Source organism: Orcinus orca, chromosome 3 (assembly GCF_937001465.1).
Source record: "Orcinus orca chromosome 3, mOrcOrc1.1, whole genome shotgun sequence".
NCBI lineage: Eukaryota > Metazoa > Chordata > Mammalia > Artiodactyla > Delphinidae > Orcinus > Orcinus orca.
The window spans coordinates 84,994,841-85,009,991 of NC_064561.1; the positions used below are offsets into that span (position 1 = coordinate 84,994,841).

Genomic DNA, 15,151 nt, shown 5'->3' on the forward strand with positions numbered 1-15,151 from the left:
TTTTTTTCATGGTACGCGGGCCTCTCACTGTTGTGGCCTCTCCCGTTGAGGAGCACAGGCTCCAGACGCGCAGGTTCAGTGGCCATGGCCCACGGGCCCGGCCGCTCCGCGGCATGTGGGATCCTCCCGGACCGGGGCACGAACCCGTGTCCCCTGCATCGGCAGGTGGACTCTCAACCACTGCGCCACCAGGGAAGCCCCTTTCAATACATTTTAAAATGTACATACATAAATAGAAATTATGTGACTAAGTGGCAACATCATAAGTAATAATATGAATTATACCAATATTTAGAAAATCAATTGTATTCAATATTATCATGAATATATATTTTAGAAATTTAGGAAATAGGAATTTAGAAAAAATAAAAAATTTTTTCAGACATCAGATAACTTCCATATTTTCAGGTAGCTTCCCACATTTGGAAATATTTGAAAGAGACATTTATAATACAAAAGATCCTCAAAAGGAGAAAAGCACCCTAAAAGTAAATAAATGAATGGCTGTTTATTCAAATCATGTACCATAAACGGCTTAAAAGTCATTTAATTCATACCTTTTAGCACATCTATTTTTTTCTTCAGAAGAGGGTGCACTGCTAGTCTGGCAACTGCTCTTTCAGTTGCAGTAGAATCAGGCTGCAAATTGAAATAACAAGCACATGCGAATAAAAACTATGTAACACTACTAAGAAGTGAATAAAATGCAATCCATTGTAATTTTTAAAAGTTAAGAGTTAGGGAACAGGAATCTGTTAATATTCTACTTAGACAACTCACCTGTAATCCATGCTAAAGATAACACAGTGACAAAAATACTACTGTTCTTAACAGTTAAAATTATCATGTAATCAATGAATAAATATTCTTTGGGTACTTAATATCTTCCCAGAATTGTGGTAGGCATCGTGTGTGATATTAAAAAAAAAAGTAATATAGCTCCTGTATTCAAAGAGTTTAAAAGATCTAGTTAAGAAGACTAAAATAATATGAAAGAATCAAGTAACATATTAGTACTAAGCTGGGTGATATAATCCATGACTACTATAATGCTTGAAGTTCCATTTACTAGAGACCTAAAAATTATCAAATGCTATATATTTTTATTTGGAATGACTAGTACATTACTGTATTCTCACAACCTTCCACCAGTGCCTGGCTTATAGCCAACACTTTATAGATGTTTGATGATGACTGAATGGGACTATATACCTATATATATATATATATATATACATATATATATACACATACATACATTAGTATTTATACATTTAGAAAATTCATAATTCAGACTAACTGCTTTAAGTATCACCTGTAGGCTGAAAACTTCCAAATTTCTACCTCAAGCTCTAACTTGAGTTCCAGACTCACATATCCAACCACCTACTTGACATGTTAAAAGAGAATGCTGTGACTTTCTTCTTAAACCTACTTCTACTATAGTCTTTCCCATCTTATTGTAGGTAATTTTAATTTTTCTGGTTGCTCAGGCCTAAAACTCAAATGATTCTTCCATTACATTTCTCCTTTCTTCACAGCTCACAATAAATCCTTCAGCAAATCCTGTGGTTTCATCTGCAAAATCTATCCAGAACCAGTCACTTACACCATTTCTACTTATTACCTTTGACCAAATCACCAATACCTCTCACCTGGACCAATGTAATAAGCTCACACCTGGTCATTCTCCATTGCCTCTTGTTCTCTCACAGTCAATTTCCATATAGCAGTCACAGCAAGCTTTTAAACAAAACCAGATCATGCTATTTCCCTATCTGTTCTTTTTAAAGCTTTACTGCCTTCTGATGCTTAGGCTCTTCCTTTGCAAGCTCTTCTCTACTTGGAATACTCTACTCCCAAATACACACGGGCTGATCATCTCATTGTATTCAGGTCTCTGCTCAAATGTTATCTGAACTAAAACACTTTCCATCACTATTTACTTCACATCACTCAACACAGCACGCCAGTGCAGATATTTTCATATCTGTGAGGCAGGGACTTATGTCTTCCACATTCCTGTAGACCTAGTGCCTAGGACAATAACTGATAATAGTTGGCATTCAATAAATATTCCATGAAGCAAGTAAAAATTTCACTAGTGTGTGAAAGTAGAGTTATCAGCTTTAAACATCTTTACCCTTCATTGTTAACAGCCCAATAAGGCCTTTTCCTTCCCAGTAATAAACACTTATGAGTACCTAAGTAAAAGCAAGATGATAACAGTTTGAAATCTATTGTTTGGAGAACTTATCTAGGTAGAGTCCCTCAGAGAACAACTCCTTTAAATTAGACCTGGTGCAAATCCTGTGCCAGGATGACTTGCTGCCTAATTACCTTCTGTCCTGGGTCACATGGTATCCTCCCCGAATTTTATATCCAACCAGAAACTGAGAATGTGATCCTACTTGGAAACAAGGTCACTGCAGATATAATTAATTAATTAATTATTTGCTAGCTGTATTTAATTAATTCATATCTGTTCTTGATGGTCTGTTACTGACTTGCAAATCTGAGTAGCTCATGATTTGGGGAGTAGAAAAAATATTCTAATGGGGAAAAAACAGTGCAAATGGAAAAACTGTTAATGACATACACATTAGTAATATGCTTTATAAATACTCAGGGTTTAAATTTTCATTCTTTAAGATGAATAAAAGATGTTATACATGTACATGCATACCTTGTTTTATTGTGCTTTGTTTTATTGCACTTCACAGATATTATGTTTTTTTTTACAAAATGAACGTTTGTAGCAACCCTGTGTCTATCAAGTCTATTGGCACCATTCTTCCAATAGCATTTGCTCACTTTATGTCTCTGTATCACATTTTGGTAATTCCTGCAATATTTCAACTTTTTCATTATTATTATATTTGTTATGGCAATCTGTGACCACTGATCTTTGATGTTACTACTGTAATTGTTTGGGATGCCAAAAACCATGCTAATATAAGAAAACAAACAACTGATGTTCTGACTGCTCCACTGAACACTGAGATGTTCCCCTGTCTCTCTCTCTCTTTGGGCCTTCCTATTCTCTGAGACGAAACAATATTGAAATTAGGCCAGTTAATAACCCTACAATGGCCTGTAAGTATTCATGTGAATGGAAGAGTCACATGTCTCTAACTTTAAATCAAAAGCTAGAAAGGACTAAGCTTAGTGGGGAAGGTATGCTGAAAGCCAAGACAGGCTGAATGCTAGGCCTTTTGCCCCAGACAGTTAGCCAAGATGTAAATGCAAAGGAAAAGTTCTTGAAGGAAACTAAAAGGGCTACTCCAGTGAACACACAAATGATTAGAAAGCAAAACAGCCTCACTGCTGATAACACAGAAAGCTTTAGTGGTCTAGATAGAAGATTAAACCAAGCCACAACATTTCCTTAAACCAAAACCTAATCCAGAGCAAGACCCTAACTCTCTTCAGCTCTTTGAAGGCTGAAAGAGGTGAGGAAGCTGCAGAAGGAAAGCTAGCAGAGTTTGGTTCATGAGGTTTAAGGACAGAAGCTGTCTCCACAACATCAAAGTGCAAGGTAAAGAAGCAAGTGCTGATGTAGAAGCTGTAGCATATTATCCAGAAGATTTGGCTAAGATAAACAATGCAGGTGGCCACACTAAACAACAGATTTTCAACGTAGAAACAGCCTTTTTCGGAAGAAGATGCCTTTTATACCTAGAAAGGAGAAGTTAATGCCTGTTTTCAAAGGACAGGCTGACAACTCTTGTTAGAAGCCAACGCAGCTAAAACCAGTGTTCATTTACCACTCCGAAAATCCTAGGGCCCTTGAGAATTATGCTAAATCTACTCTGCCCAGGCTCTCTAAATGGAACAGTAAAGTCTGGAGACAGCCCATCTGTTTATTACAGGGCTTAATGAATTGAATATTTTAAGCTCATTGTTGAGACTTACTGCTCAGAGAAAAAGATTCCTTTCAAAATATTACTGCTCATTGACAATGCACCTGGTCATCAGGGCTCTGATGGAGGGGTATGACGAGATTCATGTTGTTCTCATGCCTCCTATCACAACACACATTCTGCAGCCCCATGGATCGAAGAGTCGTTTCACCTTTCAAGTCTTCTTTAAGAAATACACTTCATAAGGCTATAGTTGCCATAGCTAGCGATTCCTCCTATGGAACTAGGCAAAGTAAGTTGAAAACCTTCTGGAAAGGATTCACCATTCTACATGCCATTAAAAACATTCATGATTCATGGGAAAAGGTCAAAATAGCAGCAGTAACAGGAGTTTGGAAGAAGTTGATTCTAACCCTCATGAATGACTTTGAGAGGTTCAAGACTTCAGTGAAGGAAGTAACTGCAGATGTGGTGAAACCACCAAGAGAACTAGAATTGGAAGTGAAGATGTGACTGAATTGTTGCAATCTCATGATAAAAGTTGAATATATGGGGATTGCTTCTTATGGATGAGCAAAGAAAGTGGTTCCTGAGATGGAATCTACTCCTGGTGCAGATGCTGTGAAGACTGCTGAAATGACCACAAAGGACTTAGAATATTATATAAACTTAGTTGATAAAACAGCAGCAGTGTTTGAGAGGACTGACACCAATTTTGAAAGAAGTTCTATTGTGGGTAAAATGCTATCAAACAGCACTGCCTGCTACAGAGAAATTGTTTCTGAAAGGAAGAGGCAATCGATGCAGCACACTTCACTGTTGTCTTATTTTAAGAAATCACCACAGCCACCCAAACTTCAGCAACCACCACCCTGATCAGTCAGCAGCCATCAACTTCAAGGCAAAACCCTCCAGCAGCAAAAAGAATACAACTTGCTGAAGACTCATGATGGTTAGCACTTCTTGGCAATGAAGTATTTTTAAATTAAGGTACGTATATTTTTTTAGACATAATGCTATTGCACACTTAATAGTCTACAGTACAGCGTAAACATAACTTTTATATGCACTGAGAAACCAAAAATTTGTCACTTGCTTTATTGCGGTTATTTGATTTACTGAGGTGGTCTGAAATTGAGCCCCCGTTATCTCTGAGGTATGCCTGTAGTTCTTAAAATGTTTGATTTGGAAAAAGTTTTAGTTAAAAATACCAAATTTTATAAATTACAGCAATCATTTAAATAAATGTTTAAATTTCTCTAATAAAAATTTGTCAAATTTAACACTTTAAACCTTTCTTTAATTTTATTCTTAAGAAAGCAATTAGAAATCATTCATTTAATTTTTTAAGTTCAAATTTTAACAAGAGGTTAGAGGTAAAGGGAATATAGACCAAAGATTTTATCTAACAATTAGACTAACAGTATTGACTTGATTTCAAGACCACTTAGCCAGTTAGGAACAAGCTAGAATTCAAAGTCAGGTTTCTGAATTCAGTCTAGTATTCTCAACAAGTTTTCTTCTAAACTATTCAAGATAACTTTCCCTCATTTTGTGACCCAACTCCAAGCCTCCCTCAAATCTTTTTGTAAAGAAATTAAATATAAACATAAGAAAAGAGGCTTGTTAATCAAGAGGGCTCAGGTTTTTACCGCTGGCAGTGTTTTGGGTCTCTGCTGCAATGCGAGATGTCTACATTTTGCTTAAGCCACTGAGCTTAAGTGTAGGAACTCACAAGAGTCAGTACAACAGTCCCTATCATGAGGGACTTCAAATTCTTTATCCTTGGGCTTCCCTGGTGGCACAGTGGTTAGAGTCCGCCTGCCGATGCAGGGGACATGGGTTCGTGCCCCGGTCCAGGAAGATCCCACATGCCATGGAGCGGCTGGGCCCGTGAGCCATGGCCGCTGAGCCTGCACGTCCGGAGCCTGTGCTCCGCAATGGGAGAGGCCACAGCAATGAGAGGCCAGCGTAAAAAAATTCTTTATCCTTCCTTACTTCTTTCCTGTCCATCTTCCTTCCTCACTTAGTTTCTCCCTCTTTATATTTACAGATATTTATATTTACATAAATATGCATTATGTGAAGGCACAGTCTTACACATAAGGACACAAACACCATCTTTTGAGGTTCATGATCTTGCACTAATTTAAAAGGTTACAACAAATGCACAAATAACTAACCCAAGGTAGAATGTGATAAACTTCATAGGAGAGACTGAAAATGTGGAGGTTTATAAAAGAATTCAAATACAGCCATACTTCTTAAATTTAAATAAAATTATTTTGAAGCTTAAAAGGCTAAGTAATCGCTATTAACAAATAGTTTTTACACATGCATGAAACAATCTTCACAATACTGGGGGATATGAAGGAAACCACAGCTTTCATTACTTGAAGTTGACACAGGGTTTGCCTTGGAAAATTCTCAGGAAACTGTGGTTTTCATACACCTCCAGTTTCTTCCATTTCAAATAAATTAAATTAAAAAAGGAAAACACCTCACTTTTTAATGGACACATTTTATTTTGGCATATGGGTATTTACTGTGAACACAAAGTATTTGGTGTTCAATTTTGAAAAGAATTTTGAGAATGTACATGTAAATATAAACAAGGGTCTAAAAATGAAAAAGCTCTCTTACACACCATGTTCATTCCTTTGAAATGTTGCCTTAAAACAAACTGACGCTAAATGAACTAGTACAGGTAGAATGCTAGTAGGATACTTTTATCATTAACTGGACTTAAATTCAATTCCAGGTTTTACCTAATGATATAAACCAACACATTCATATTTGTATTTATTAAAAACATTCAGAGATATAATAAGAAACAGTCTATTCAGCTGGATCAGAAGAACTGTGGCAAACAAAGCAAAATATGGCTTAGAGTCCACATTTATAAGAGAATGGGAGACTTTTCTGTATTCAATGAACTCTTAAAATCCCTACAACACCATGGTTTCCAAAATGCAGTCTTACACATATGGAACTTATTCCATCCTTTTGTCCTAAACTTTCATTTTGTAGGCAGAGACCTGGGTTTAGAACTTGGATCTGACATTTCCTACTGACTACCTATGACCATCGGTATATTTTACCTTTCTGGGCCCGTTGTCTCATCTGTTAAATGAGATTATCATCATCTTCCCTGAGAAAGCTAACGTGTATAAAGCATCTAACAAGTCAGGCAACTGGTAGATGTTAACAAATATTAATTTGCTTCCTCTCATCCTGTAGCTGTTTAATATAACTGTGTTCTATTTCCTTCCTTTTTTCCATAGTGCTTAGCTGATTGCTCTGCATATAACAGATGTTTTGAATTGAGAAGCCCTTGAAATTCTGGCAATAATTGTCTGGAAATGTCACAGTTCTAGTCCCCAAACTCTCTAGCTTTAAAACTCTCGTACAAATATTAACTGGCTACTTAATCTTTCTAACCCCTTTCTAAATTTGGAAAATGAAGACACTACTAGTATTACTACACACACATGTACACACATGCATGTGCACACATGAATGTTTTCATATGAGATCATTGTTGTAAGATCAATTGAGGTAATAATGTATATAATTGAGGTAATAATGTATATGGAAGAACTGTGCAAGCTCTAAGAAGTTACACAAATTAGTTTGTTCTGCTCTATTCTGATGGTCAGACAGCTTCAAATGTACAGAGCTCTATATAATAGCCTTATTTCCTCTTTGGTCATCTTTCACTAACCACCCTTCCTATGGCAAACTAATCAGTCTTCTCTCCATGACACTGCTACTTGCCTCATTTTTATTCCAGAGGTTTAATTTATTAACATATTTTGATACAGAACATGAATCCAATCAAAGAATACCACAAATGACATAAAACAGTAGCAAAGTAGTTGAAATCAAATAGCTTGGGAGGAATCTGAAATCATTTTAAGCAAGGCAATTTCCCTTGGCTCTAAATCCTCAAGGGTTCCATCAAGAACTCTGATGAAACAGAACTGTTTTCCTTTTCTCCTTCTCCACCTCCCTTTCCTTCCTTCTGTTTGGAGGAAGATACCAAAAGGGCAGAAATGCAATCAGGTTTTGCTTGACAATATTTCAGTTAGATCCTAAACTTTCTATGTGAATATTATAAATCTCATGACTACAAATATAGTAATATGCAAATGAATTTACTATTACAAAATAAAAATGGATAAGCAAATATAGACACATTTCCCCATTTTTAGGATGACATTTTACACAATGGAAGGTTTAACAAAGGGTTGTAAATGAAAGAAGATACCCTAAAAAAACCTGATGCTACAAATATTACATACACATCAACTAATAGTAACCTTCCAAAGTGAAAAAAATCTGACTGAAAAGTTAAAAAAAAAAAAAAGACAAAGGATATTTTATTTTGGATATTTCAAGTTAAAATTAAATAATATTGTCAAGTTTTAGTGTTGAAATTTAAATGGAAACATAGTATTAGCCAACTAAAAATAAATTGCTTTTTATTCTCATCACAAATTAAATATTATTGAAATACTTTTAGAATGCAGCAACCAGAAAATTCAAAAAATTTTTTCTGGTAAAAACCTTAAATTATTATTTTTTTTAAACTCTCAAGAGAAAACAAATATGTTCTACCATATTTTTATACAACTACCACTATTGTATTTAACATCATTATTTTGTCAGAAATATAGACAGACCAAGACACAAGTTAAAAACTATATCAGAACTAAAATTTTTTCCTCTCTATGAATGAATGCTATAAAATAAGAATATTTACTGTAAAATCATGTTAGTATAAAATAAGGAAGCTGTTTGTAAAATTATGCTCATGACTTTGGTGTTGCCTTCCTGACAAGGACTGTGACAACAAATCTTCCCTCCCCTGAAACATACAAAAACTTTCATGTTCTGGCCTTCTTACAATAAAATGCTTTAAAATTTAACATGGCTAAAATCAGTGAATTGCAGAGAGGTGAGTGCTAGTGTACATAAATGTAGAATCAGAGTATTTTTTTCCTTAAGGCTGGAATAGGAAAATTGACATTTACAGTTGGAGATTCCAACACACGTCTCTTAGTCAACAATAAAACAAGTAGGTAGAAAGTCAGTAAAGATGTAAATCACCTGAACAACACCATCAATCAGTTGGACCTAAATAACATTTATAGGACACTGATCCCAAAATAATAATATTGTTTTCAGGTGCACATGAAATATTCACCAAGATAAGCCATACTCTAGACAAATAATAAAGTTAACAGAATAAAAATCATAAAGAGTATGCATATGGATCATAAAGAAAACTAATGAAAAGATACCTGGAAACCCCCAATTGTTCAGAAATTAAACAACGTACTTCTAATTAAACCATAGGTTAAAGGTGAAATTTCAAGGGAAATTTAAAACATTTTAAACTCAAAGAAAATAAAATATATCATATTTATAAGATGTAGCTAAAGCAGTGCTTAGAGGGATATTTATAGCATTAAATGCTTATATTAGGAAAAAAGAAAGGTCTAAATCAGTAATTTAAGCTTCCACGTTAAGAAACTAGAGAAAGAGCAAAGTAAGCACAAATTCAAGAGGAAGAAATAATACAGATTAGAGCAAATGTGAATAAAAGTGAAAAAAGAAATGTAATAGAGTTATAAAAATTAATTAATCCAAAAATCTGTTCTCTGGTGGAACTGTCACATAGCCTTTAGCAAAGTGGGTAGAAATAAAAAAGAGGAAATACTAAGGATGAAGCAAGTGACGCAAATGCAAGGAGCAGAAGATCTGGGTAAAAGTCCTAACTGTGCACCCTAAGAGTGGCATACCCTTAATTAGCTCACTTTATTCTTTCTGAGCTTCAGTTTCCTTACTTACAAAAAGGGGGTAAAAATAATTTTCATAGGGTAAATGCAGGGATTAAATAAAATATTCATAAAAACTATTTAGAAAGAATAAAAATAAAGTCTTTATTCTAATTTGTAAGATTAACAGACTAACTGCTATCTAACACACAAATGCCACATTAACTTCAACATACCTTTAAGGTCCTTGAGGGTGTGGTATCACAGCAAAGCAAAATTCACAAATTACCATAAAAATAATTTTTGGTGGCAGTAGTAGAGCTCAAATGGGGAAAAATCATTGTACACTAATAGTAACTGGCAGGTGACTGATTGACTGATTGATTGATTTTTTAGTAACTGGCTTTTGGTAAGTTTTCTCTTCAAGGAAAACAGTGAAAGGAAAAAAGTAGGTCAACAATACAAATAAGGAACTTTTCCTAAAAGAAATACAACCCCTGGCAGAAGTACCTTTTTGCAGATTTTTTCAAAGTTGATATCATCACCAAGAGCAGATTTAGTTACTATATCAGGTTTCAACTCCTGTAAAAGAATAAAACAAACTAATTTTAGTTATGAGCCTTATTTTAAACTGTCATTATTATATGAGAAATTCCTTCCCATGTTGTGCTTTTAAGAAATCCATTATTTAAAGAAACTACTACTTATTTTAATGACATTTCAGGACATTGGCAATTCTATCAATTTAAAAAGAAATGTAGAGATTTACAGAGAAACACTTATATATATATATATATTTTTCGGTACGCGGGCCTCTCAGTGTTGTGGCCTCTCCCGGTACGGAGCAGAGGCTCCGGACGTGCAGGCTCAGCGGCCATGGCTCACGGGCCCAGCTGCTCCACGGCAAATCTGGGCTTCCCTGGTGGCGCGGTGGTTGAGAGTCCGCCTGCCGATGCAGGGGACACGGGTTCGTGTCCCGGTCCGGGAAGATCCCACATGCCGTGGAGTGGCTGGGCCCGTGAGCCATGGCCGCTGAGCCTGCACGTCCGGAGCCTCTGCTCCGTACCGGGAGAGGCCACAACACTGAGAGGCCCGTGTACCGAAAAAAAAAAAAAAAAATCTAACTCACAAAACACTTTTCTATTATGGAAGGAATTAATCCACATTTATTTTAGAAAGTTAAAAAACACAGAAAAACAAAGAAAAATAAGTAAAATTACCAGTAATGTTTACATGGTTATAATTTTATTATACACCCTTCTACAAGCTTCTTTAAAAGAATTTAAGTTTGATATGCATTCCACTAAGGGAATGAAGGATGACTTTAGATCATATGAAAATGCAATTTTTCTACATTAATAGTTATCAAGTTATTCTAATACGCATAAAAAAATGAACTTTTTTAATTATTGTCTAGAAGAAAGCTAAATAGAAAAATCAGTTGATTTTAAAACAACACTGAGTGACAGTAAGGTGGATATGTGATGTGACAAAACTGCAAACATTAAATGAAAATGATATTTAAATTATACTTTAAACAAAAACAGGACCATAGTATTTTGTAAACTAGCTTTATTTAATAACAGGGCAAATGTCTATTTTTGGTTTTTTTGCTCTTATTTATTTAATCAAATTCTTATTACTGGACATTAATACATTTTCTGAGTTTTGATCTTTTTATAAATAAGAATGTGATGACTATCCTTGTACATACTGGTTTGTGTAACTCCTTCTGAAAAATTACCACAGATTCTATATTAAAGAGCTATATTGGAGTTTTGGAAGAAGAGTAGAATGGGAAAAAAATATCAAATATTGATAATGATGATCCAATGTCAAAAAGATCAGAAAGCACTGTTTCTGAGAGTAAAAACTCAATTTCATTTTGTGTACACTAATATAAATGTGAAAAATGTGTACGTAGAACAAATCCATATAAAAAGTACATAAATGATGGACTCATTTTAAAATTGTATATGTGTGTATATATAAAAAAATTCATTATGTGACATATTTTGGCTGAAAATGTCTTTAAGTTTGATGAGCTAATTTAGGAGATGGCCTCCCTTAAGCAGTTTCAAGTTAATAAAGCTATTTAAATTATAGTTAAAAATCCAGATTTTAAGACTTGCCCCACGTTTGTCAATGACTGGCTATAAGCACCTTTCTTTACTCTGTAAGACAAAAATCAGCCTAAAGAGTGAATTGGTTAAATTTTATTGCTAAAATGAACTTAAGTAAGTGCAGATGGTAATGATACTACCTAAATCTCAACCCACCCACATATTCCCTCCAAAACAATAAATTCAACAAGGAGTACAAATAAAACCAAACATGAACCGTGCCCTCAGCATTATTAGTAGATAAATACCTATAAGCAGAGAAACTAACACCAAATTCAACAGCTCTCACTGCTGCTATAAGCTTATGAATTTACAGAGCCAGAGAATGAAAGACTAAGACACTAGGAGGAAAAGAAGAGAGTGGAGTGAAGGACATGCATTAATGACAGACAAAAAGCTCCACAAGAAAGCAAAAAGTACTACAAAAGGTCAAAGTGTTGAACACAAGTCTCAGACTTGGTAATTCACAGCACTACAGAGAAGGGCGGGCTTGAAAGTGAGTGATTTTGAAGGCGACAGCCTCAAGAAGCACTGCTTTGAGGAGAATTAGATAAATAGGGGTCGTGCACTTCCCTTTAGGGATAACAGTGTAGGTAAAGGAAAGAAAGAGAAATTAAGGACCCTACAGAGACAAAAGAAAATACATGTAAACCAAGTCCTCCTTCTCTTTATCCGCTAAAAAAATGTCACTTTGCCATACTGACATAAGGTGGGCCCTGTATAAGAAAGGTCTACAGTTCAGAAAAGAAAAAAAAGTCAAATTCATATAAAATTAATTTAAGAAGAAAAAAGAAAACGTAAATCAAAATATTTTATCTGATTCTCTCCTAAAAACTAAACATCAAAAAGACAACTGTAACATAACCCTGCAAACTTCATTAGGGAGCCTCAAACAAGTAGTTGGGGCCTATAACAAAAAAACTTGCAAAATGAGAAATTAAAACACTGTAGAAGAGAAACAGGTAAAACACAGAAGTGCATCAACAGTTGATAAAGCTTAGGAAATAAAATGCAAGAAAAGAAAACCTATCTCAGAAAGAGAGAACAGATTTAAAGAAAAATTCAATAAGGAACACTGAAGAAAGGCAAGAAAACATTGAAGAAAGACAAGAAAATGAAAAAAAGATAAAGAAAAAGGACAGAAAGAAAATGGCAAAGGATAATCCCACATACATGTAATTGGAGTCTCTGAAGGAGAAAAACAATAGACAAAAGCCAGTACTTAAAACTATAGTCCTAAAACAACTTTCTGGAAAAAAACAACCAAAGAATTTAACAAAAGGGTTTACTATGTACCTAGCTTAAAGAGACCTGGAACAATCAATAATGAAACCCTATTCTGGTAAAACTATTAGACTTTAAAGACAAAGGAAAAAAATCTTCAGCGCTCGTGGCCAAAAAGATCAATTTAGTTATAAGGGTGAAAAAACTGAGCTGGTGTCAGATATCAAGAACAAAATAAAAATAAGTATGGAGCAGCATTTTCAGTATAAGCAAGTGTAAGCCAAGAATTTTACAGTCAAATAGCTCTAAAGAATCAGGTCTAGAAAAATTAGTTTTGAACTTGCAAAAATTCAGGAAATACAGTACACGTGTTTGTCCAGAGGAATCTTCTAGAGGAGGAGTTCAGCCAGCAAGAGATAATTTTGGTAAAAGAACTGATGGTGAGTATGTATCTGCAGAGCTAGAATTAAAAGAAATGTGGGGGCACAGGAGAAAGAATAACACATAAACTTTGTCCTCATGCTCAGAGCCTGTGAATAAGTTACCTTACATGGCCAAAGAGACTTTATTATGTATTTAAGTTAAGGATCCTAAAATGGGGATCCTGGATTACCCAGAGTGGGCCTAACGTAACCACAAGGCTCCTCCTAAGAGGGAAGCAGAAGGGTATGAGTTAGAGAAAGAGGAGAAAAAGGGAGAGATACTGAGGTACTGAGAACTAAAGATGCTGTGCTGTTGGCCTTGAAGACGGAGGAAGGGGCCATGAGTCAACGAACACAGGTGACCTCTAAAACCTGAAAGAGTCTCCACAAGGGATACAATTCTGTCGACATCTTGGTTTAAAACTTCTGACTCCCAGAACTGTAAGATAATAAATCTGTGTTGTTTTTAGCTGCTAAATTTGTGTTAACTTGTTACAACAGCACTAGAAAACTAATATACATACGTTTTATCTCCCACCAATCTTTATATTATAAAATAATTCATTACACCATATTATTTGAACAAGCACCATATACCATAAATAATGCCCAGAATTAGATACTTACCTTAAAACCATAAAAGTAAAATCTAGATGCATTTGGATGGCTTAAACTTTCCTTATCACCCCACTCATACTACAGTATTTTGGGTCAATTCATTTTTACCTTAATTTTAAATATAAACATATGTGTCATTAAAAGGGAATGCTATCTCCTATGACATAGTTCATATAAAATTTTTAAATGGTGCTTAAATAACAAAATTGTATGGACAGGAATGCTGTGCCATAACTAGAATTTTGGTTCAGAACTATCCTAATTAGACACTGAGGAATTTAATAAATCAAGCAGTTTATCAGACAATGCAAAAATTGCAATAAAATATATATTATGAAGTTATTCTTCCCTCCCTACACTTTTATTCAGAAGAGATCAGGAACTGCCTTTCAGAATAAGACTCTTTGATGTGTTATTCCAAATGGATAGACAGCACCTCAAATGTTAGTATTCCCTTCAGCATGTAAGACGAAATTTAACCCACAGCCTTTCTCAATCCTTCTAAGAGTCTGCTATGCAGTCTACTTGACAAGTTCATGGTAAACTGCCAGGACTTTCAAATCATCTCTTAATTGCTCCAAATTCTAAATTTATATACATTCTGACTCAGAATATCTAATACACATTTAAAGGAAGAAGTCTTAAACAACTATTCTCATTATTCTTGGATTGGACTTAGTAGTTCTCATGATAGGTTATAATTTAGCCACAAAATTTCATTTACTCATATTTTAAGAATAAATTACCCTTCAAACTGATTATGAAAGCCGGTTGCTACAGCAAAATTCACTAGGGTCTAATAGATCAGTAATATAAACTGCAGGGGATAGTGGGAATTTATTTTTTTTTTAAAGATCTGAAGTAATTCACAGTTTTCAAAGAATGCCTTGGATGATGGATGTTTTACTGGATTTGCGGCTGCGGTACCTTACCTGACAATACATCTACTCTCTTCGTTATAAATGAATGGCTTCCCACAAGAGTTTGAAAAGCACGTAAGATTGCAAGCTTTGTGGATAAAACTCCAAAAAGCCCTCATTTAGGTAAAACGTAGAGAACTCTAAAAGACAAATGGTATTTAGAGGCTTGGACATGAAAGAGTTGCAACAATGCCAGGT

General features: G+C 34.9%; 1 protein-coding gene across 3 annotated transcripts in view; it reads right to left on the reverse strand.

Moving 5' to 3' along the window:
* The window catches only part of SRFBP1 (serum response factor binding protein 1), a 60,208-nt gene that overhangs the window by 12,502 nt on the left and 32,555 nt on the right, over positions 1-15,151 (reverse strand). For all 3 annotated transcript variants that reach the window (XM_049707638.1, XM_049707637.1, XM_033423735.2), the window contains exons 4-5: positions 10,157-10,228; positions 558-639 (exon numbers count right to left, since the gene is read on the reverse strand). In XM_049707638.1, coding sequence (XP_049563595.1) covers positions 558-639; positions 10,157-10,228 — 154 coding nt within the window. The remainder of the gene's footprint in view (positions 1-557; positions 640-10,156; positions 10,229-15,151) is intronic.